Here is a 25,392-nt window from a genome sequence, read left to right on the forward strand (position 1 = left end):
TGGGGGTAAATTACTGTTGTGCTCCCACAGTAGCCAGGATGCCTCTTGTCAGGAAGCTCTGTTTCTGTTACAGCTCACATAGACCTTCCCTGCTATGGTGTAAGACAAGCATTTACATATAAGAATTTCCCAAGAATCGATCAGGGTATCAGACCTGGGCCAGGTTTTCAAGGAAGGTTGATGTATTTTTTTTTTCCCCTGGAGGCACTCATTCATTGGTCTAGGATGAACCTAAGGGTTCGTGTTCATCCCTGCCTGAAGAATGGACACTGTGACCTTCAAAAGGCCTTTTTGGCCTCAGGACCGTAGCTGCAAAGCATCTGAGCTCCAAGAGCAAGGACCGAGGACGTCCAGTCCACCTGGATCACCTGGACTGAGGGTTGGGCAGACACAAGTGCCCAACCGTAAAACAGAGAAACCTTGAGCACTCCTTCCTCACCCACTAAGAAACACAAACACCCATTTTTACCTACTCACCTGCTCCAGGCCAGGCCCTGATCCCCTCCCAGAGGGGCCCAGGGATGGAGAGAGGGTCAGGGGCCTCGGGCCAATGGGAGAACTCACTTCGTGACAGCAGAGTTGAACACATTATGCTGTCTCGGAGAACAGTGATGAAACAGGAGGGCCAAGCTCGCCCCAATCCGCCACTAGGGTGGTTTACCTCGTGGATCCCAAAGTGGGCATAGGAGTCGAAGTAATAATCTCTCGAGGTCATCTCCTCGGGGTTCAGCAAATTCAGCAGCTTGGACATCTTACCCCGTCCCGGACAGCTGGGTTGAGTGGACACATGATGGACACATTGCACAGGCTTGGGTGGGACGACAGGCTGAGGGGGCTGAGAAGGGGGACTGCTCACCTGAAGGAATAAAAGGGGAGCCTGGTATTAACACTGGCAGTGAGGTCCTGCTCTCTGAGATTCGCCCCCGCCCCCCGCCTTCCTCCTCACACCTTGAGCCCAGTTCCAATCAGCCACAGCAGCCACTCCTGAGGGATGGATGGTGCCTTCAAGCTTTCTGGCAGTCACATTGATGGCTGAGGCAGCATGCTACTCAGGAGCCAAACAGACCTGGATTTAACCCAGTTCCAGCTCTTACTAGTCAGGTGATCTGAGCCCCAGTTTCCATATATATTAAATGGGGACAATAATACCTTCCTTTGGAGGTGAATAGTAAACATTCTATAAAGGGAAAGATGTATAGCATAGCATCACATAGCATGATTCCAGAGCCAGTCTCTTAAAACTCAAATCCCAGCCCTGCCACTTACTAGCTGTACAATTTGGGGCAAAATTATTAACCTCATAATGCTTTTGTTTCCCCACATCTAAAATGGGAATAAAATGGTCCCCATCTCCTAGAGCTGTCCTGAGGATTAGACAAGTTGGTATTTGTAAAGTGCTTAGGAAACAGCCAAGCGCACACTAAGTGTTTGTTAAACTAAAATAGTGCCACATTCACCCTCAGGAAGATCACGCCCATGGGCTTCTCTCCACCCAACAGGCAGCACTTGGCTCCCAAAATGCAGGTCTCTTAGGTTCTGGTGACTCACATCTGTTGTCTTGCCCTCTGGTTTCTGATTCACAGTTCTCCGAACTTCAGCAGATTACTCTGAACTGTGAAGACCCTAACTGATGATGACCTGCCCAGGTACAACAGTTATTGTTCTTTTTGGGACCCCAATCCCAACACTTAGCCCAGCTTCACATCCAACTGCTGCTGCCCATCGCTGATCACTCTTCCTCCTCTTCAGGCCAAGGGGAGGAGGAAGAAGGAGATGGAAACTCAGAGAACTTCTGGGGCAGAAGCACAATTGTGCCAGAAGAGCCTCCTCTCCCTGCAGTGTAGGAAATCCAGGTGTGCACAGCACAGCAATGACCTCAAAGCAGGGAAGCATATTTTAAAAACAGAGAGGCAATAGTATCCAGGAGTTGGTCATCTGGGGCTGGGACTCAGGGCTCCTGGATCCTATCCTGGCTCTAGTAAAATTAAAAATAGATATCAAGAGACAGATAGAACAGTGCAAGAATACAAGTCCTTGGGGTCACACTGCCTGGATTTGAAACCCAGCCCTGCCACTTGTTGGCTGACAAATGACCTTGGAAAGTCATTTGTCATCACGGTGTCTCAGTTTCCTCCTCTGCAAAGCAGAGAATATGATAAAAACTACCAGAGGGAGCTGTCAGAAAGTTTGAATGAGTTAATAGATATAAAGAAATTAGAACACTGCTTGGCATATAGTAAGCGCTTTATTATTATTATTATTATTATTATTATTATTAGTCAGATTACATAAACATGTCCCTGTTCTCTGCCTCAATTATCTCATTTGTGAGCTGGGTCAGCTCAGATTTCCTAGCCCTTTCCCTGCAAAGTAAACAGGGAGGTCCTAGGACAGAGCAAGATCAAGAAATCCCAGTGACTCTATCCCTTTATCATGCTGTAGACACAGCTCTAAGACTGCCCTATGTCTCGGACTGGAGGGGAGCCAGCTGGGGGATGTGATGGTCCCATTTTCCTGGTGTATCTAGGCTACAGCCTCTGGGAAATAAGCAGACTTCCCAGTTTAGCAACATCAGATTTTAGGTCAGTGAAATCCTGGGCTGGCTGGCAGAGGCAATTGGGGCTACCTCATTAGAATGCAGCAGGTGTGCCCACCCTCATCTTGGGATGTTGGTCACGGTCTTCAGGAGGCTAAAAATAGACTGTGTCAATTGCACACTCCCGTGCTGGCTGCAGAGTCACCTCTAAAGCTGAAAAAGGCTCTGTGCATGAAACTGACCCCAATCTTGAATCTATTTAAATATATCAAGGAGAGAAAAAGGCCTAGCTGATCCAGGCAGAATGTGTGGTCAAGGTTACAGGGGCCTCTTGCAACTCTTAGCTGCCATTCAACTATGATTCCAAGGTCCCCTTTTCCATAGGGCCCCCTGAGACTCTTTTCTCAGCAGCCAACTTACAAAGTGTCTACCATGCATTTATGAGCCAAAGCAATGAATAGATATGGGGCGCTCAGCTGCATAACCACAGGTCATGGGGACAAAAAGGTGACTGTGATTCAGTCCCTGGTGCCATGGGCTGTTAGCCCAGCTCAGCCTCCTGCAGAGGGGACTTGCACTCTGCCCATCAGCTGATGGGTGTGCCCTGTCACAGGAGGCTGAGAGCAAGGTGGGAAACAGCAGTGCCCCAAGATCCCTGGATATTCAGCTACCTGGATGGCCTTGTCATTCCAGAACTACCTACTGAGCATCTGCTTTGGCGAGGCACTGTGTTGTTCCTATGAAAGATACAGACATACAGGACAGCACCCTCAAAGGACTCTGCTTTCTAGTAGGGGTATAAGACCTTTGAGGGCCCCACTAGAGGATGGAATAAAGTTTGTTTTACAAGAGAAGTTCAAGAAAATCGTTCTGGGAGCTCAAAGGAGTAAGAATTCACTCCACTTTAAAGAATCAGAAAAGCCTGGGATAGCTGCAGTGGGGTAGGTGGGGACCTTTCTGAGTGGAATTCAGCAGGTGAAGATGGTGTGAGAGAACTCTAGGAGGAGGGGAAGGCTTGAGCTAAAAGGTGAAGGGGTGGGAAAGCAGTGAGCTTGTTTGGGGAGCAACTTGGCGGAGACAGTAGGAGATTCAGCTAAAAGAAAATTATGGCCAGGCAAAGACGTAATTAAACACAAGACAATGGGGAGCTGTTGACGGTCGGTAACCAGGGAGTTCTATGTTTGAGCTCTACTTTAGGAAGATTAATGTGGTGGCAGTGTACTGGAGGGGCAAGGAGAAAGGAAGAATGCAGGGATTGGCATTGGAGAGAAGAGGTATGAACTTATGAGGCTATTTGCAAAATCCAGAGAAATAATGGAAACCTGGAATACTGCTGTGATGGAGGGGCTGCCTGCCAGAGAAACTGTAGAAATAGAATCTATGGGAGTTGACCACTGACGGCACATCAGGAATCAAAGATGACTCCAACAGTTCGAGCCTGGGGGACTAGGAAAATGGTGGTGATATCAACAGAAATAAGCAAATCAGTAGGAAGGACAGTTTGGGGAAGAGGAAATAATGAATTTCAATTTGGATATGTGATATGTGAAATGCCATTGCATCATATAAAAAAGATGTCTAGTAAGCAGACAGTAATGTATTCCCAGTCAATAAATATCATAAGCAAAATTAAAAGGCAAGTGATAAAATCTGAATATATTCCTACCTTACGTGGCAGACAAAGGTTAATATCCTTAATATGCAGAGAGCTCTTACGAGCCAATGAGGAAAAGATAAAAATCCCCAATCTAACATTGGACAAGGGATCTTATAGCTAATTCACATAAGAAAAAGTACGAACGACAAATTAACATCCAGCAAAAATATTTAACCTGCCGAGAAAGCAGGTAACTTTAAATTAAAACAAAAGTGTTGTAATTTTTAAATACTAAATAAACTCAATTCCCCAAAAACTACTAAAACTCTGTATTTTTAATAGGTACTTTCATATACTTCTAGCGAGACCTTTTTGGAAGGGAGTTTGATAAAATCCATTAAAAACATTAAAAATCGCTAATCTTTTAGCCCAGTAATTTCTTTCTTTCTTTTTTTTTTTTTTTTTTGGAATTTATCATGAGAGAAGAATCATGGTTAATCATAAACATGTAACTCGAAGAATTTTTTGACAGCATTCTTCATAATGACAAAAAATAGGAGTCGACCTAGTGGTTCCACAAAGCAAAACTGATTATATATGTAAACTATGGCCATTCACCCAGTATAATGCTACTCAGCCTCTTAAAGTGTTGCGAGAGAGTGTTTGATAACACAGAATTATAATCACGGTAAACCGTGGGCTGAGGAGAAAAAGTAGAAGAAGAATAGACAGTGTGATTGCATTTTGAAAATTAAAACCTATTCATACCTGTGTGTGATGAGGAGAGGCTTGGGAGTTGTCACAGGGTGTTAGATTGTGAACAGTTAATTCTTTTCTTTCTTGTGCTTATCTTTCCTTCCAGAGCTGCTATTCAACTGTGATTCCAAGGTCCCATTTTCCATGGGGCCCCCTGAGACTCCTTCCCCAGCAGCCAACTTACAAAGTATCTACCATGCACCACACACCGCGTTTATGAGCCAAAGCAATGAATAGATATGGGGGGCCACTCAGCTGCATAACCACAGATCATAGGGACAAAAATGTGACTGTGGTTCAGTCCCTGGTGCCGTAGACTGTTAGCCCAGCTTGGCTTCCTGCAGAGGGGATTTGCACTCTGCCCATCAACTGATAGGTGTGCCCTGTTCCAGGAGGCTGGGAGCAAGGTGGGAAATAGCAGTGACCCATGATTCCTGGGCATTCAGCTACCTGAGTGGTCTTGTCATTCCAGAACTATCTACTGAGCATCTGCTGTAGTGAGGCACTGTGCAGTTCTGTGGGAGAAACAGAGATATATAGGAACCCTTTAGGTCCCCATATAGGCACATAGAAACTCATATAGGAATCCAGACATCTCTGGAAGCTATTAAAGATGATTCAGGCATAGTGGAAGAACCTTGAGAGGGACTCTGAAAATGGCCTTTGGCCCATTTGCCTGCCTTCTGATGGCCCTGAAAAGACTCAAGGAACATAAGGACTGGGTCTTGAGGGATGACTGTGGGCTCATCTATAGAATCAGATGTCCCGACTCCTCCACGGGCCACAGTGAGCAACCAGAGGCTCTCGGTGAAGGCCACCTTCGAACATTAACCAGGCTTGTATATGTTGGCTGACAAGTCAGCAAAGGATTAGAAATCACGCAGGGGAGGAAGCCAGACTGACCCCAGCCTCACCGCCTCAGTCTCCCCACAGCTGTGGCCATCACAGCTCCAATTTGATCCCCGTGCCGATGTCCCTTCCCACTGGACATTTGAATCTCTCTAGCCCAGCAGTTTGGGACTTGTGCCTAGGTCACCCTAAAGTTCCAGCTCTGCCTGCTCTGTCCTCGTGTTTGGTTCCGGTAAGTATTTTTACATAATTGCCTCCAGCCTTGACCAGGTGCCCCAACACATAGAACAAGCCGTGCCTCGCTCCCTCCTCACTTCCTCCCAAGGGCCACAGGCTCACGGCACTGCTATTTGTGGAAGGTCTCCCAATGCTGTCCACTTTCCTGATCTGCTGAGGGTCACGTCTCACTGTTAGAATGTGTGACTTTGTCTGCTATTCTCAGTGCCAATTACTAATGAAGACTCTTCAGACACTAACCTTCCTCTATGCCTGGCCTTTCCTGGGATATCTTCAGCACAGTTTTTCTCCCTAGTATACCATCTGCAATTGTCCTAGTCTACTTCATTCCAATGGGATGAACAGGCCCAGGCCTCACTAAATGCTGAGATAAAATAAAGGGCTGCAGGAAGCACCTAAGCTGGAAATCAAGAGGAGAATGGCTTCCTAAAGAAATGTGCGAGCTGTTCCTCTAAGAATGGGTGGGATTTCCAGGGGCAGGAGTGGGGACTCAGGCTGAGCATTTTTTATCTAACCCCACTACTACCTGAAAATGAGGGCAGATGGTTGATGATGATCTTTGACATTGTTTGAGAACCCACTGTGTGCCGGGCACTGTGTGAAGTACTTTATAAATATCATCTAATAAAATCCTTACAATAACTCGATGAGCTACAGAAATTTCAAAATGAAGAAATCGAAGCTCAAAAAATTCAGTCAATTGCCCGAGCCCAGAACTAGCAAGTAACAGAGCCAGGACGTAAACCAATATCCGTTTGATGCGAAAGCCGTGCTCTTGACACAGATACTCTGGTTAGCTCAGTTCAGTCCTACCCAGCTTAACTGAGTTACTGAGCCAGTCCTCATGATCAGAAATGGATAGCAAAACTGGCTCAAAAAAAAACAGGAAGCCCGCCTGGGGGAAGAAAGAGGATCAACAGGCAATAGCTAAGCAGAGGAAAGTGCCTTGATGGAGGTAGGCACATGCAGGCCCCTCCCCGAGGTAGCCCAGTTCAGAAAGAAACAGCTTGACTCCAGTTTGTAAAAGAAGAAGCTGAAGCCACACAAGGAAAGGCATGTGTCTAGGGTCACAAAGGCCAGTTGAGGACAGGAATCCCTAAGAAGATAAGAAAGGTGTGGTGGGGAGAGGAGAAATAGGCTCGAAGGAAGAAGAGTGGGGGTGAAGGAGATATGAAGGGGGAAGTGGCAGGGGCAGAGAGAAGCCAGCTCTTTCTGCACTAGGCAGCTGAAGCTAACCCAAGCCCGTGGGGCTATAAATGGCTCTTACTGGCACCAGCCCAAGTCGTGAAAACGATTTTCCCGAGAACAAGAGGCTCCACATGAGGAGCCAAATCCTGCTCTGTTCTCCAAATGTCAAGAGAGCTTTTTCTAACCTGAGTCGTCTGTCCTCAGCAGCAGCCGGCCTGGCCAGAGGCCCCATGGAGGGACAGAAAGGGGACTGCAGGGGTGGGGACACCACAAGGGGAGCAGAGGAGGGTGTGGAAGGAGGAACACTCCCAGCCTAGGTCTCACCACAACTTTCTCCCCACCTGCCTTCCCCTTACTCCCACCTAGCCCACCTTCACATCTAGCCCGGCCCAGGGTCACCCTCAGACACTCATCACTCCCCTTCTTCTTCCACCTGTTTACTCACCAGATGTGATCTAAACTGTGGCCTATGTAGTTAATAATCACATAGAGTCGGCTCTTCGAGCACTGTCTGCCTTCAGTCATGGACCACAGCTTTAACCAAAAGGAGAACACTCCAGCGGTGGAATGTCAGGCGGCAGCGAGGTGAGCAAGGGCACAGCTGGGCATGCGGACCTCACCTATTGCCCACAAACATACAGTTCTCATGCCCGTCATTGGCCAAAGGCAGCCCTGGTTTTACCCTCATATCTACTCTCCTGCATCCACGTTTCCTAACATCTGGACTAAAAGATAGAACCCAGCAAAGCAATACTGAAGTCAACCTCCTCAGAAGAAAGTGCTCTACTAGAGCAAGCACATAGCCCTAGTTCACTGCTTTTCTCCTGAGGGTTAGAAGTCTGCTAGTCTGTGGAATGGGGAGAAGGGTCTAGATGTTGCTGGTCCTGTAAGATAGTGTTGTCTTCCTGTACATGGCCTCCAGAGCCTTCTGGCTTGTTCATTGTCAACAGGCACCCTCATGTGCCTCACTAGAGTTAGCTTATTAAAGACACAGACACTCTAGATCCTCCTAGGGCAAGGCCAGACACAGATGCATGTCACAGAGTGTCAGCTGCCATCATCCACTGAGACTTTCCTGTTTTACAGTGTTCCTGACTGTAACTGACTTCTCAGCAGAGTTCATCCTCACATACTTCTTTATTACCTTAAAACTCAAGTCTCCTCCAAGGCTGTGCTCCTGGAATCCCCTTCCCTTAGGTCCTGCCACTCATCACACTCAGTCCCCGTTGTCCCTCTGGGAAATGCTGCCAGGAGGCCAGCCAGGACCCTTGACTGAGCCAGGGCTTCAGAGGAGTCTTGGCAGTGGTTCTCAAAATGTGGTCCCTGGACCACCAGCCTTGGCATCACCTAGAAACTCACATGAAATGCAAATTCTCGAGCCTTACTGGAAACCACCAAATTAAAATCTCTAGGGCGAGGCCCAGCAATCTATTCCAACAAGCCCTCCACTTGATTCTGATGCATCACAAAGTTTGAGAACCACTGGGCTAAAGTTGCACTTTTCTACATTGTGTTCTATAGAATAGATACTCCTAGAAAAAGAGATTCATGATAAAGTAAGTTTGGGTAAATAAGCTAAGAAGAGATCTTTATTTCTTAGCTTTATTGAGGTATAATTGACATATAATACTGTGTAAATTTAAGGTGTACAATTTAATGATTTGAAATACATATATATTGCAAAATGTAAGAGACTTCTTAATTGTAATCTTTTTAAGCCTTTCATTGGCTAAAATGAATTGTGAATCCCCACGAGGGAATTAGGGTATCTTAGGGCTACCAAATTTATGCCTATGGCTCCCTTCTCTCCTGAGAGATCTATAAACATCTCTAGAAATTAATGTTCTGAAGGAACCACACGGGGGACTCTAATTTAGGACAGTGTTTCTCTATTACGATCTGCACCAGTCATCCTGGGGTGGGTCTCAGGCCCCACCCCAGACCAACGAAAACAGAGTGTCTGGCAGTGGGATCTAATAAGTTGCATGTTTACCAGCTCCTGCAGTGCTGCCTGTGAAACCCTGCTCCAGACAGAGTTGGGGACAGCTCCCTGCCTTCTCTGTTCCTCTGACCCCTACTACAGCCCTCAGAGGACAGCCTGGTGCTGCCTCGGTGCTGCCGTGATTCCCAGACAATGTCTGAGCTGGGTCAAGAACACCTGGAAGAGAGGAAGCCACAGGTTACAGAAAGCACGTTAGTCCTCACATCAAGAGAGCCGGGATCGGGTATGGGCTCTGCAACGGTCAGGCTGGATGACCTAACCAGCTGTCATTGCCAGGGTGACCAGGCGGTTCAGTGTGGAGGGCGGTCCTTGGCAGTTTTCTCTGTGTACCAGTGCTTCCCATCAGCCCTGACTGTCTCTTTGTGGATCAACAGCTGTATCTGCTTCAAATCAAAATGGCATTGCACCCATACGGCACTCCTTGTCTCCTGGATCAGGAACTGCTAGGAAAGAATCTACTAGATTTGTTGGGCCTGACCTATTTTTTAAATAAACTGGGGCTGTTTTCCAGCTATTAGTCACTTTTCTCCCAAGCCTCCACATATTAAATTCTCTTATATCCTCAGATATTTTGTCTGCAAGAGATGTCAGGTTAATTGGATGCTTGGCTCGTGGCTCTTCTTCCTTAATGGGCTTAAAAAACAGACTTCCCTTCTTTTTCCTCCTTCTTCCCTCCCCAAGGCACCAGGAGACTCTTCCTTTCCTTTGACATGAAGGACGTCACTGAGCATTAGGCTTCCCTCTCCACTTTCCTTTACAGACATATGCAGAATGACACAGCCAATCTCCTCACGCCCTCACCTCACCTGGAGTTGGACTAAGCTTTAGTTCCAGATTTGAGTGAAATCACCCCTGCGGGACCTGAGCTGGGCTCGTGACTCCTTACCCCAGGCTAGGATCATCAGTGGAGGTAGAGAGTATTAGGCAGAGGTAGCACAGATAGACCATCTGTGGATTCTGGTCTTGGTTCTCTCTTCCTCTATTCAGGTCACTATGTAAAAGCCATGTAACCTTTCCTAACTTCAGTTTTCTCTTCTGTCAAATGACAATAATTATGTGTCCTGCCTCTTTCATAGGCCTACAGTGATGACTGAAACATACTAAGTGAGTAAATATTTGGAGGAAATTTTAAAGTGTGGTACAGGAGGAGTAGACTACCATCTCTGGCAATCTGACTCTAAGCCCTGATGCTATTTTTCGGTGCTCTCTGGACTTTTCACAGGCACCAGGCACAGTGACTGTGTCTGTCCTTAGCACTCCATTCTGCTGACTGCCTGAACCTGATCCTCACCCTCCACACTGTCCACTCCTTGGGCTCTGTTTTGCCTACCTTCCTCATTTACAAAGCTTTTTGAGTATTATGTAATTGCTATCTTCAGGAACCTGGCCGTTGTGAAAGTCAGTCATTTTCTCCAGCCTCCAACACCTGGTTTTTCCTGTTCCCATTCTGAATTCCTATGGCATCTGCCAATCTAGAGCTTCTGGTTATATTGTGTGTTGTTTTCTTGGCAAACAGTCTAATTCAAGTTGCCTCACAATTGTAGGTGTTGTTTCTACTACCAAGAAATAAATCCCTTCAGACCAGTAACCAGACCTTAGGTGTCATTGTTTCCCCTTAACATTTGGTCCAGAGCTGGGGTTCATTATGGATACTCTTTAGCTGGGTCAAAATGTTGCCCTTCATAAATAGATTACAAAAGTGGAGTAATGGAGGCTTCTTTCTGGCATGCACTCAGAGACTTTACATTCCCCTTGAGAGGGTGGAGAGGTGGCAGAAAAACAAAACTGAGAATAATCATCAGAATCCTAATAATACCCAACACTTTGGAGGGTCCGATGGTACTCCAAATGTCTTTACCAAGAAGTGTCTTATCTCCTGGGATTTCTGGAAGACAATATTTTACAAATATAGAATACATTTACAAAGTACCCATAATCCCATCCATATAGACTACAAGTGGCTTCAAGTACAAATTCAAGTGTACTCGTTAGACATTTTTCCAACAATCTCTTCACATCCAAGTCATACAAGGCCAAAATTGCAGGTAATGATGTTGTGACTCAGAGAAGCCAACTGACGGATTCAGCCCATACAGCGCTGCTGGTCAGAACCCAAGAGCTGACCCCTCACAGAGTCTCTGGCCCCATCATGTGTCCATGAATCAAATGGCTGGAGAAAAGTGAGCTACAAAGCCATGTTATAAGTCAGAAAATCACAAGTTGTTGGACAAGGCCTCAGCCACAACAACTTAGTCCAGTATCTCATCTGGTTGACTGACGGATTCAGCCCATACAGCGCTGCTGGTCGGAACCCATGAGCTGACCCCTCACAGAGTCTCTGGTCCCATCATGTGTCCATGAATCAAATGGCTGGAGAAAAGTGAGCTACAAAGCTATGTTATAAGTCAGAAAATCACAAGTTGTTGGACAAGGCCTCAGCCACAACAACTTAGTCCAGTATCTCATCTGGTTTTCATAGACCCATCCAGACACTTTCTTTCTAGTTTCAGCAAACCTATTTATGCCAAATAAATACATTTCAACCCCAGATTCCACCCCAGCAGAGGTGACTGACTCTTTTATTCAGAGATTCCAATGTAAGTATTCACTAAAAATATTGACATCCTAGCTAGAAAGGGAACAATGTCAGCCATCTGGTAATATTCAGGTCTATTCCAAAGGTGGTCTCAAATCAACCAATGACATATTCCAAGAAACTGGATTTTTAAAAGCATTCCCAGGCAATTGTGATGATCAGTTTAAAATCTAGACAAAATATAAGAAATGGCAGTTTTTGAGACACTGAACATCTGGCAACGAAATCCTGTATCCCTGAGAGATGACAAACAAAGTAAAGCCTGTAATAGTCCGACTTCTTGCCTAGTTTGAGTATCTGAGCAGTGGTGTAGGGAGCAAGAACACAGGCAGAGCTAGGACAATCTCTTAGTGGAAGAGACAGAGGTGGGAATCATCAGGACAGCAAGGCAGCTAGAGTTTGCAAGGCAGAATACTAGAGGGTAGAAGACTATACAGAGAGAGGGCTTTGGATATCTGGAGAAAATGCTCTCAAGTTTTCAGCTGAGACTGAGCAAATCAAGCATGTGAAAAAACTACCTGAGGCCAGGAAAATAACTATTGAAAAGCTAGAGAGACTAACCTGTGGTACTCATACAGGGCGAGAAACAGTCTTTATGCTCCCAAGCCAGAGTGGAAAACCTCATAACTCATAAATACTCAGACAAGATGTTTGTTTTGTTTTGTTTTGTATTTCTCCCTAAGTGGTGGAAATTAGCCCTAGATTGAAGACTTCTCTGATTCCACCACACAAAGCTTAAAGGCAAGACCTAAAAGGGTTAAACTTTCCAAGTAATTTAACTGTATCCCAGAAAAAAAAAGCTCTAAAATACAAAATGTCCAAAAATATCCAGCACCCAGTAAGGTCTGGATTCCACACTGTAAGTCATTCAGTCAAAAATTACCAGGCTTGCCAAAGAAGTGGGAAAATACTATCTACAATGAGGAGAAAAAAACGGTCACTCTACATTAACCCAGAAAGGACACAGATGATGGAATTAGTAGACAAGGTCATTAAAAATTATTATTGTAACTTTATTTCATATGTCCAAGAAACTAGAGGAAAGATTAATCATGTTAAATAAAGACATAGAAGGTATAAAAATGACCCAAACCGAACTTCTAGAGATAATAACTATACGTGATAAAAATAAATAAATAAACAGAAAATAAGTGTTAGCAAGGATGTGAAGAAATTGGAACCCTGTGCACTGTTGTTGGGAACGTAAAATGATATAGCTACTGTATAGTGCTTTCTCAAAAAATTAAAGATAGAATTACCATATGATCCACCAATTCCACTTTTAGGTATGTACGCAAGAGAATTGAAAGCAGAGAGATATTTGTATACCCACTTTCATAGTGGCATTATTTACAATAGCTAAAAAGTAAAAGCAACCCAGTTGTTTATCAATGGATGAACAGACAAGCAGAACGTGGTACATACATACAACAAAATATTATTTGGCCTTAAAAAGGAGGGAAATTCTGACACGTGCTACAGCATGAATGAACTCTGAAGATATTATGCTACGCGAAATAAATCAGTCACAAAAAGACAAATACTGTAGGATTCCACCTACATGAGGTGTTTAGAGTAGTCATATCCATAGAAACAGAAAGAATGGTGGTTGCTAGGAGCTGAGGGCAAAGGAGAATGAAGAGTTAGTGTTTAATGGGTATAGAACTTCAATTTTGCAAGATGAAGAGTTCTGGAGATGGGTGGTGGTAATGGTCACAAAATGTAAATATACTTAATGCCATTGAGTATATTCACACTATAAACTTAAAAATGGTTAAGATAGTAAATTCTAAGTTATGCTTATTTGACTGTGATGGAAAAAAACTGGAGGCAAAAAAATCAGATTTGGATAGCCAAATTTGATTAATTTAGTGATTTGAAAACCACTAAAAATAAGCAATCCTTGGACTTACAGCCTAAAAAGTCTAGATGCAGCATTTACCACTCTATCTTTCCTATCACTTTCCAAATTCTCAAATCAAAAGCTGAGGCAGGGGCGGAGAATACAACATATTAAGCATTTGCTTGTCAAATTAACACCTAGTGTGAACTCGCTCGTCGGGTGCCTTTGCTCCTGAAAGGAGGAAGAAAGAACTCCTTTAGTTTTAATAATAATGGGAAAGAGGGAGAAGACAAGTCCAAGAAGCTATTTTCCCAGGGAATACCTATGGGTTCTGGAGCCTGGGAAAGTCTTATCTAGAAGCCCAGGAAGGCTATGTGCTAAAGAGACTTAGGAAGGCCAGACTCCATCTGACATCTCGTCAGTGTTCTGAGGTTCTGAACTTTTATTCCTCAACTCCTGCATCCTCTACATGCCTATAAGGCCCTGCAACCTCTCCAGCTCTCTCCTGCTATTCGGTCTCTGTCACCCTGGCCTTTATTCTGCTCCTTGTACACCCCAAAACTTGATCCCACCTACTGACTTTGCACCAGCTGTTTCCCTATATATTTGAATGGTTCACTCTTTCATCTCTTTCAGATCTTTATTTAAACATCACCTTTGCAGAGTGGACTCTTCAGACTACGCTATCTGAAAACACCCCCACCTCTATCACATTCTATTCCCTTACCTTCTTCATTTTTCTTCAGAACTCTTATCAATACCTGACACTAGTTCATTAATGTCTTTATATCTGTCCTCCCCATGAAATGAAAACTTTATAAATGTAGGTAGGCAGCATCAGACTCTACTGTAATCCCAGCTTGCAGAACAATGCCTGACATGGAGTGGGTGTTCAATAAACATTTGTTGAAGGCATTAAAAAAATGAGCAAATGAATGAATGATTCCCTTAACAAGGTACCTGGAGGAACTGTGCAAAGAAAAGGGCTGAAAAGCACAGTGACAGAGTGGCTGGAAGTCAACCCCAAAGGCTCACTCTCAGTCCCACTCCAGGCAACTCCATCCCAGAGAGCCCCAAGGGAAACACAGGAAAGAAGGGCATTTCCCCTACCTGTCGAAGCTTGACTCTGACCCACTCTGTGCTGGCTCTGAGATGCTCCCCTGCATGAATGGCCTGCTGTGCCCTGCTTTTTCTCAGAAGAGCACTCCAGAGCCCAGGAAAGCTAGGTTAACTTTATCCGTGAAGCCAAAGTGTAAGCTGGAGCTACTAGAATCCTTACAGATAAAGTCCAAATTCATTTGCAAGGCTTACCATCTCCAACTCCCCTCTGTGATCTGACCCCTTGCCTACTCCTCAGGTCCCTCCTCAAATGCTGTTTCAGTTCTAATGTCCTTCTCTGTGTCTCCTATTGTACTGTACCTGTGCCTTCTGGCCTTGATGCCTGCTGTTTCTTTACCTAGACTAGCCAGTTCCTCCCTCTCTACTGCCCTCTACCTGCCCAACTCCACACCTGGACAACTCCAGTAAGTCTTCAGGAAGGCTCAGATGTCATTCCCTATAGCAAGTCCACTTTGATCACCTTCCTCCACCAAGTTAAATGCCCTGGTGAAGAAATTAGTCACAGAACATATAATCTTCCCATTAGAGAAAGACAGATCTCAACAGAATGACTGGTCCTCAGTACTTAATCAGGCTCCATTCTAAGGACGGCATTTGACGTTGCTTATAGGAGAGTCACAAAGTCTCTTACTAGGTATCATGGGATTTCCTCATAGTCCCTTTCCACCTGGATGTCATAAAATTTCCTCTCCTACGCAATCACCAGGCAGTTCTCATAGGAGGGCTTAGATTTCATCTCTGCATAAAAGAAAGCCTGTGGTTTTGATGTACTAAGAAATGTTAAGAAATGGAGGGAATTGAAGCATGCAATATTCAGGGGGCCTGCCTTCGCCTCTCTTCTTCCTGCATTGCCATGCTTAGTAAATGGTGAAGTTATTTTAAATTAGGAGTCTTGTCTTTTTGCCCCAACAGCTCCTCTCCACAGGTGGTTCCTCGGCACCCCTCCTATTGTCTTCACAATACCCCTGTAACTGCTGGTATCCTCTCCTACTCCCCTACCAAAGCAAAAGTTTCTCAAAAGCAAGGACTGTTTCTTACTGAGTTGCATCCCCAGGGCTTATCATACATAACACATAGCATGGGGTTGACACATCATACATTCTCAGTAAAGGCTTATTGAAGGTGTGATTGAATGAATGAATAGATAGATGCATGGACAAATAGCCCTGCAGAGGAGACAGAGACTCAAAGAGTTTAAGTGGCTTCCCCCCAGGTTCCTGATGTCAGCAAATGACAGAACTCAGGGTTTCCAAGCTGCCAGAATTGGCCCTAGGCAGGATTGCTTAGCACTTGAAATGTCTCTTCAGAGTCCAGTCTCCCCTGCCATTCCCCAGGCATTTTCCCAGATGACTGGGGCCCATGTGCCATCTCAGCTCCTTTAGGCCTAACTTTAAATATGCAAAGCAGGTGACTTTTCTGAATTCATCCAAGACAGGTGAGCATCTAGCAATCCTAATGAACACTCGTAACCACAAATGAAGCAATAGCCATGTGTTGACCAGGCCCTACGCTAAGTGCATTTTCACTATTATTTCATACCAATTTTTTGAAGAAAGAATACATGATTCCGATTTTTTATATAAGGAAAATGAGGCTCAGAAAAAATAAGTAACTAGTTCAAAATCATAGAGTTAGAAAATGGAAGAACATGGAGTCAAGCCTACAGAAAACTGCCTCCCATATTTTAATACAGATTCATGAGAGGCAATCTTGCTCTGAGATCAAGATCTTGAGGTACAGGTGGCCAATAATGACAACCCCTACCCAAAATGTTTCCCAAACAAAGTCATCCCTTTCAGGCCCTGTGATGTAGCATTCTGGGCTCCCTCTTAAATACCTCACCATTTTTCCAATAGGACACAAATATTTGTCTCTCTCCTGAATCATTCTACCCTGGAACCCGTCTCCAGCAAACTGATGAGGGCCTTCCTTTATCTAGGTTTGTAAACCTTGTAAAAAGATCTTGAAGAGGAAAGTTTCTAACTGGACAGTTTTCAAAAGCTCAGGGATACAGAGATTCTCATTCTCATAGCCAGGACCACATGATGAGAAAAGGCCCACACTTGGATCTAGGAGCTCTTATTTTGGGTCCCAGCTTTGCCACTATCTTGCTGTGCATCCTTGAGTCAGCCTTTACTCTCTCTGGCCTTAGATGCCCATCTCAGAAAGAGAAGGAAGTGAATTCAATACTATGGATTAGAGAGGGGGAAATGGCATAGATGATAGAGGCTCTGTTCATCTCTCTGGCGACCAAATCAAAGTTGTGACAGAAACAAGGAGGAGCAGCAAGGAAAAATCACCCGGGATTTAGATGAACAAGCATACAACTACGGAGAAATTTAAGAAAACACCCTGCAACAGCAGAAGGTAGGGCTGGGCGAGGACGCGGGGCTGCCCAGTCCCAAGCGGCTGAGTGAGATGGAGGCTGCAGCAGCGGCAGAAGCCTCTTAAAGGGGCAGCGTCCGCCAGTGGATTTTCATGGTGACAGACCTCACTCTGAGCACCAGTGCCGATTCGGCAATGCACAGGGGGCACCAGGGACTTACAGGGAGACATGGTGGGAGTGAGGGCTGAGGGGAGGCTTGCTCTTTACAGAAGTACCGGTGGTATCCATTGTTCCCTGTTGAACCCTCCCCACTACCAGTGCGCTGGACACAGCTCCGCCATAGCCATGACGTCACCAAACTGGATAACAGAGATCACTCCCCCCAGAAGATTCCCAGAAACGCTGCCTCCTCCAACTCGCGGCCCCTCCCAAGCCACATCCAGGTATATCCTCAGTGAGTCAGGTACTCCTTGCTGAGACTTACACTGAAGGAGGCAGCTGCCCTCAGTTTCTGGTGTGGCCTTTTGAGGCAGCTATAAGCACAGTATCTGAGGATTGCTTGCTGAATCTTAACAGGTGGTCCCAGAGGGGTAGAGGCTTGGGCTAAATTTGGCCTGCACCTGAACCCCTCTCAGGACTGTGCCACTGGATACCTACCACACAAAGCCACACTAATAAGACCAGGAGACTTAGCAGCTTTGCTTAGTGCATAGAAACAGACACGGAAAGGTAGCCAAAATGGGAAAACAAAGAAGCAGAAACCACATGAGAGAACAGAACAGAGATCCAGATACAATGGAATCAAGTAATCTAACAGAGTTCAAAACACCAGTTATAAAGATGCTCAAGGAACTTTGGGGAAGAGAACTTTAACAAAGAGATAAAAAACACAAAAATAGAAATGGAAATTATAAAAGAAAACCAGTATGAAATGAAAAATACATTATCTGAGATGGGAAGTATATTAAATGGAATAAACAAAGGAATAAACAAAGTGAATAAAGAAAAGGATCAAATGCCCTATCTAGAGTACAAGAAAGCCAAGGACACTCAATCAGAATGGCAAGAGATAAGATGCCAAGACTATAAAAATAATTTAAGAGGCATATGAGAAACTATTAAGGGTCCAAATATCCGTCTGATCGGTGTTACTGAAGAAAATCAAGAAGTTGAACAGCCGTTTGAAGAAATAATGATGGAAAACTTCCCTAACCTGGAAAAGGAAATGGACATAAAACTCCAGGAAGCTCAGAGAATTCCAAAAATCAGGGATCCAAAGAGGCCCACATCAAGACACATCATAATTAAAATGCCAAAGGTTAAATAGAAAAAAAGAATATTAAAAGCAGCAAGAGAAAAACAGTTACTTATAAGGGAGCACCCATAAGACTGGCAGCTGATTTCTCAAAAAAAAACTATGCAGGACAGAAAGGCTTGGCAAAAAATATTTGACAGGATGAAGACCCAGGATCTACAACCAAGAATAATTTATCCCGCAAAGCTATCATTTAAAGTTGAAGGACAGATAAAGAGTTCCCAGACAAAAATAAGCTAAAGAAATTTATCACCAGCAAGCCAGTGTTACAGGAAATGTTGAAGGGATTTCTTTAAGAAACAACATGTATCAAAAACAGAAATAAAGAATGGCAACAACAACATTCCTATCAATAAGTACCTTAAGTGGAAAAGAATTAAGCGCTCAAACCAAAAGATAGAGTGGCTGAAAGAATAAGAAAACAAGACCCCTACATATGAAAAGGAAGGGCATGGAAAAAGATATTGCTTTGACGGACCTAGAAGGTATTTAAGTCAGACAGAGAAAGAGAAACACTATATGATTTCACTTAAATGCAGAATCTAAGAAATAAAAAGAACTAACTAATCAAAAACAGACTCACAAATATAGTGGACAATTTGGTGACAGAGAGAGAGGGGAGGGCTGGGAGAATGAGGTGAAGGGTTAAAGAAGTACGAATTAGTACTTGGGGATGGGGAGCACGGCATAAGGAGCACAGCGTAAGGAATGCAGTTAGCATTAATATGTTGGCCAAATGGAGAGTCAGGAGAGGGATGGACCAATTGGGGGGATCGTCTCACAAACTATATAGATGTCTAACCAATGTACTGTATACTTAAAACTAATTAAAATAAAAATACTATAGATTAAAGAGGCATGTTTAAGGACACCAAGCAAGTGACGTAAATTAGTGGAGTAAGTGGGTTTAGGTGATGAAACCGACCATGGGTAGCAGGGGTACTCTGGCAGGTAGAGAAAGAACACCTCTTTTGAGAGGTGATCAATGTCTCATGCTGTTATCCTCTGATCAAAAGATCATATGTAAGATACCAGCAAACTCAGAAGAGGACCTCCAGACATCATTTGGCCTACAGCCCCACCTTGAGAACCAGGAGGATGCTTAATCCAACTTATGCTGGAACTTATATTGGTGATCTCCAGTGGAAGAACTGATACATTCAGAAAGGCTCCAAGAATTTAGGTGAGCACCTCCTCTCCAAACTGCATCTTGCAGCCTGAAATGCCAGTCACACCCCAATAACAATCTGATCATGGTTCCAGACCCAGCCAGTGCTCTGACGTGGAGCCAACCAGGCACTAAGCTTGGAAGAAAGTGAACTCTTTGGCTTTCTATAGGGGATGAGATTACATTGAAGGAAGCAGAAAAGAGGATGAATTTAGCAGAGACAGGAAAATAAACACAGCAACCCGACTCATGGAACCATAAGAGCTGAGAGCCTGGCTTTGGCCCTGAAGCCAACTCTCTGACTTTGACAAAGTATCTCTCCTTTGTCAAACTTCCTTCTCCAGAAAATAGTCATGATCACTCTTGCCCCTTTCCTCCACTGGCTCCTCCTTACCCTTCAGGATTTGGGGCCTAGAAAAGGATTCCAAGATGTGCTAAGTCACCCTAAGTTCCTTGGAGGAAATCATTGGAACCATACTTGACAGAATTGTGATTATTCATTGCCTAAAATTGGACAGAATGAAGTGCTGAAAAATAATGTACTGTAGGGAATGAATCTGCTGAGGCAATGAACTGAATTAAAATCATTGCTATGAACATTTTCCCAAGACTGGTAACTTTTAATGCCTTCTTTATTCACGTACTGGCTCTTATCTCCAGAGCCTTGAAAGGGACTGATGCTCTGCACTGCCCTGAAAAGTAACATGGAAGCAGCAAGTTTACAATGGAAAGAGAATATAGTACATACACTCTCACAGAGTGCAGTTTATTCACTAAAAACTGCAATGAGAAGAACAGAATAAACATCTTGAAACTCAAAAGGAATCTCAATGAGTTGTCAGGTAAGATGTTATTAATGAGGTCCAAAGAGCCTAGGGGATTAATGGGGGTCTCGCAGCCAGTTACTCAACTTAAATATAAATGTAAAATATAAAGCCAAGATATAAGGGAAATTAAACAGGAGTTAGCTGTTCAACAGCACATATGATATCTGGTTTAGAAATCAGAGCTCTGCAAAGAGACTTCCAGAATACCCAAGACCAAGCCCATTGTATCATGAGAGAAAGAGAGAAAAAGAGGGCATGGAAGCCCACATTAGATCTTTCTGAGAAGATTGGATGATGCTGGGGTATTGAACAATGTGTCACATAAGGAGCTACCAAGACATCTCCTTATGGATTCAGCCACTTCTCCAGGTTGACAACTTATCATAATCTTTGCCCCTCTTCCTCCCAAAGGTGAGTGCAGAGCAACTGAGAACCTCCATCTCCTTGATTCTTGGTTTTGCAGTGCTCTCAGGGTCAAAGACAGCCTCAGAAAAAGACCTATGCCAGAGTCAGCACATTGCAGAGCCTGGACTATATCACCCAGGTCTCCTGAATCCCATGAACTTTATCCTAAATTTATGTGATACCCAAGTATTTCCACTAAGGCCAAAATGAGGTGGAGAATAGTGATCCCTGATGTTAACTCACAATGACAACCAGCTGCAGAACAACTACATTGCTCCTCTGAACAATCTCTAACCATAAGTCATTCACTCACTCACTCACTCATTCATTCATTCGTTTGTTCTATTATTTAACCAATGTCTATTGAGTCCTTCTGTAGTCCAGGCTTTGTGCTGCAATGTACAGAATGGACTGACAAGAAGCAAGAGCAGAGACTAGGAAGCTAGTCGCAGTGGCCCAGACAGGAGATAATGAGCATCCGTTCAGGGATAAGGAGAAGGAGATTGAAGTAAACAATGTTAAGGAAGTAGAATTTGCAGGATTTTGATATAAATTATCTGGAATTGGGGTAGGAGAGGTGAGAGTAAGAGAGGCCTGTGGTGTGATTCCTGATTTCTTGCTAGAGTGAAGGAGAGAATAGCAGTATCCTTCATGGAGACAGTCGTAGAAGGGGAAGAGCAGATGAGCAAGTTCGGGAGAAGATAAGGAACTTAGTTTGGGTCACGTTGAATTTGAACTGCCTGAAGAACAATGAGGAAGAGAAATCCATCCAGAAGTATAGGTCTGGGTGTCACAAGTCATGGCAAAGGGCGAGATCATTTCCAATAACCTGGAGACAGCATCATTAAGAAGTGGACAAGGAAGAAGGATCCATATGAAAGTTAGAGAGAGGACAGTCATCAGAGGTGTGGGAGAGGCAGGAGGAAGTAGGGCTTAAGATCCCAAAGAGGAGAGAGTAGTTAGAAAAATGCAATGACCAAAAATAACTCATAGCTTTGGCTGGTCAGGTGAGATGATAATCCATTGCAAGGGTGTCTCCAAGGCATGTCAGAGGAAGGAATTGCAATGATTGCCATAGAATGCTCCCTACCCCAGGTCCCTAGTGTGGAACTTGGCTTCTGCACCAGGCATAGTACCCAAAAAAATACAAAATCCTGCCTCGGGCCTACATCCTGGGAGATAAGCCAGGTCTCAACACTTTAGGAAGAATGGTCCAGCACACATACTGGGGAAGATAGAGAAGTATGGCTTTAACAGATTTGAAACTCAAATCTTCCCTTTCTTTTTCCTTTACCCCTGTAGACATTTGGAACAAGCTAGACCCATGACACCTGAGTAAGTTTATACATCAATACCTGGTCAGGCAGGGAGTTGGATTCTCTTCAACATCCAGGTCCACAGAGGCCAGAGCCAAGAATTTGGGTCTGCCTCCCACTGGCAGCTGAATAGTAAGCCCTTTGCAGTTTCTCTTGCCTGAAAAAGAAAGAGCCATCGCTCTAAGAAGCACAGAAGCCCATGCTGGGGAAAGTGGGAGAAAAAGGAGACTGAACTAGCAGGCAGAGAGCCAAAATGAAGGCAGAGGTTTCTGGAGGAAGGTCTGTCTTCTGCAGATAAACCCTCGGCTGCAAGCTGCTTACCCTTACGTCCTTTTGTTCAAGTCATGGCCCTAGAAGAGGCCAGCTCCCCATCAAGCCCAAGTCCAGATTAATGATAGCATCTCACTTTTACCCAAACCTCCATTTCCTATGTCATTTGCCACCTAGGGAGAAAACATCTCCCATCTTCAACAACACAAATTTAACATATGTGGGCATGTCTGGAAGGGGAAGCCATGTGGAGGATGGCAATGAGCTCGGTTCCAATTCCACTGAAAACTCATTGAGAGGAACTGGCACTAAGTTACACTGGGAGGCACTTGGGATAGCAAGGTGTTGACAACAAAGTTTAAGACTTGCACATACCTCCTCCTTATTCAAATGTTCTCATGTGTATTGACTCCATTTATTCCAGAGCACCCCATCGAGTGGGATAAATTAGGATCACCTCATCCAATTTTCATATGAGTAACACAGTTAGAGGGCAACAGATCCTGGATTATGGGTTCTGCCTTATGGGTCTCTACTCTTTCTTTGCTACTTGAGATCAGCTGATGGCCTAAAGAACTCAAGGAAAGTTGAGGCATTTCCTTTCTGGGGCTCAGGATAGAGGCCGACTGTCTTGACTAGATCATATGGGGTACCCTCTAGAGTGGGGGGAATGGATCTAACAAGCTCTGAGACTCTGATTGCTAATGCTAAAGCAGAGCTGGAAGAAGAAAGGAAGGTGGGCACAGGTTTGACTGAGTTTCGGTCAAAAAAAAAAGCCACAGCTCTGGCCTTGTGGACAAAGTCCCAGCACCCTGCAGCACTGGCATCCTCAGCCATTGGTTTGGTTTTCTTCACAGCCTGGAATACGGAGAAGTTTATTTTTAACTTTATAGATTGAAGAGTGAATGGCAGTGCTAATGGCAACCATGAATAAAAGAGGCCTGGGCAAAGCTGGGGGCAGAGCACCCAGCCCCGGAGAAGGAGACTGGGGCCCTGAGTGCTTTTTGTTAGGAGCCAGACAACAGCTCAGCTCCCTGTCTGGGGACATCGCCCGCTATGTCTCCCACTCAGATCGGCCAATGATGATGCATCAGGCCAAGAAGGAAAAAATATATTAGCTGATCCAAACCTTAAAACTCTCCTGCTTCAAGCAAGGGTTTTCAGGGGAGCCTCTACCGTCTCTCTGCCACCTCTTGCCACTACCAAAATGCAGAGAATTCCCACTGCCCCAGGCAGAGCCCTGGCTCCCAGCCCTTTCTGAGACATATTGTGCCTGTTCAAGAGGGCATTAAACTTATACTATTGTTTATCCAAAAATCTCCTCTTACCCAGTTTGCACTGACTGTAAATCTTCTCTCTGCAGTTCTGGCTTTGTCCCCTGGCAGTGAACATCTAATTGAGACAGCCTTACTTTGGATCAGGGGGATGATGGCTATGACTGCAGAGATTTGCTCTCATAGTAGGATCCTATGTGACTGAACCAGTCTGAATCAGTGTATTAGGAAGGGAGCAATAAGTAGATATTCATTTAAGCACTAACATTCACAGAACATTTTCCATACAGGAAAAGTACATGCAATGTCCACTCATTGAACAAATGGTTTTAAACCTCTAGGTACCAGGCACTGTGTAAGGTGCTGGCAGTCAATCATGAGCTTCACAGACAGAGCCCCTGCCCTCACAAATTTTATCGTGGACTTATAGACAAGGAAATTGGTAAAGTACAGTGTGATATGCGCCGTGACAGAGGATGTACGTGTACTATAGGATCACACAGGAGGGAGAACTAAGCCAGACTTGGATAAGAGGGTGGTGTCAGGGAAGGCTTCCAGGAAAAAGTAACATCTAAGTTGAGACCTGAAGGAAGAGTAGGAGGTACCTAGGTGATGAGGGTGAAAGCAGCTGAGTATAACTGGAGCAGAAGGGAAGGAATTACAAGAAATGAGAGTGGAACAGGGCTCGGGGCATGATTGGATATAGCTTTATAAGGGGAGTCTTTCTCCTAACAATAATGGGAAAGCCACTGAAAGGCTTCAAGGAGGGAAGAAGTATAATCAGATTTACACTTTAGCACGTGCCTTCATGCTGCCATGGAAGTAGACCAAAGCAAGGGAAGGGAGGGTATGTGGAGAGTATCCTGAAGGTTGCTGCCGAGATCCAGGCAAGAGATGAGAGGACATGAACTAAGACAACAAAAGCGGAACTAGAAAGAGGAGAACAAATTCAGGACAAAGGGGACAAACCCTTGAGATGTAGAATCATCAGGCCTCACTGTGGAGAAAGGAGAGAGGAGAGTGGGGCTTGTGACTTGTGACAAAGGGGTGACAATACTAAGCAAGGTGAGGATCACAGGAGAGAGGCAGAGTGCTGGCAAGAGATGACATTCCAGAGGGGACCCTGAAGACATCTGAGTGGAAGTGTCCTGAAGGCAGTCAGATATATGAGTAGAAGCTCGGAAGACATTCTAACAAAAGAAAGTTGGCATAATATATGACATACAGGCTCACTTCCTTTATTCATTCAATAAATATTCATCGGTTTCCTACTATATACCTGGAGGCAAGAGTTTAACTAATGCACGTTAATAGAGAACATTCCTTAATTGGGATCCTATCTACACCTCTGATGGGCTGTAATCATTCGTGTGGGATTCCCTGATTGAGGCTCCTTAGAGAACTGCTGTCATAACTGCTCGTCAGGGAGAGATGAAGTCCTTGAATTTAACTGTCTGTGGGAATTTCAGTCTTTCATTTTCTGGCAGACCCAGCCTAGGAAAGCCACCACTCTGCTTTACGTCAGCTAACAAGAGATTATCTTTCACTATAGAGCTACAAATGTAGCCTTGATTAATGAATTTGCGAATAGCCATTTCCTTTATAGTGGCATTAGCCCAATCTGGTTTTAGCTGTACCACCCTCAGGTCAGGCCTCACACACAGCGGATATAGTTTGCTGGATTTATGGCCAAAGGGACAAGGAATTTAACTCGGTGATTAACATCTATTTTGCCACGTGGACCTGGGCAATATCTCTGTCCTCTCTT

At 44.6% G+C, this 25,392-nt stretch overlaps 1 protein-coding gene across 2 annotated transcripts in view; it reads right to left on the minus strand.

The window, feature by feature from the left end:
• Positions 1-25,392, minus strand: part of PRMT8 (protein arginine methyltransferase 8) — a 177,731-nt gene that overhangs the window by 51,478 nt on the left and 100,861 nt on the right. For both annotated transcript variants that reach the window (XM_006923851.1, XM_006923850.1), the window contains exon 2: positions 662-856. In XM_006923851.1, the coding sequence (XP_006923913.1) occupies positions 662-751 (90 nt within the window). In that variant the 5' untranslated portion in view covers positions 752-856. The remainder of the gene's footprint in view (positions 1-661; positions 857-25,392) is intronic.

This window comes from Pteropus alecto, unplaced genomic scaffold, assembly GCF_000325575.1.
Source record: "Pteropus alecto unplaced genomic scaffold, ASM32557v1 scaffold76, whole genome shotgun sequence".
NCBI lineage: Eukaryota > Metazoa > Chordata > Mammalia > Chiroptera > Pteropodidae > Pteropus > Pteropus alecto.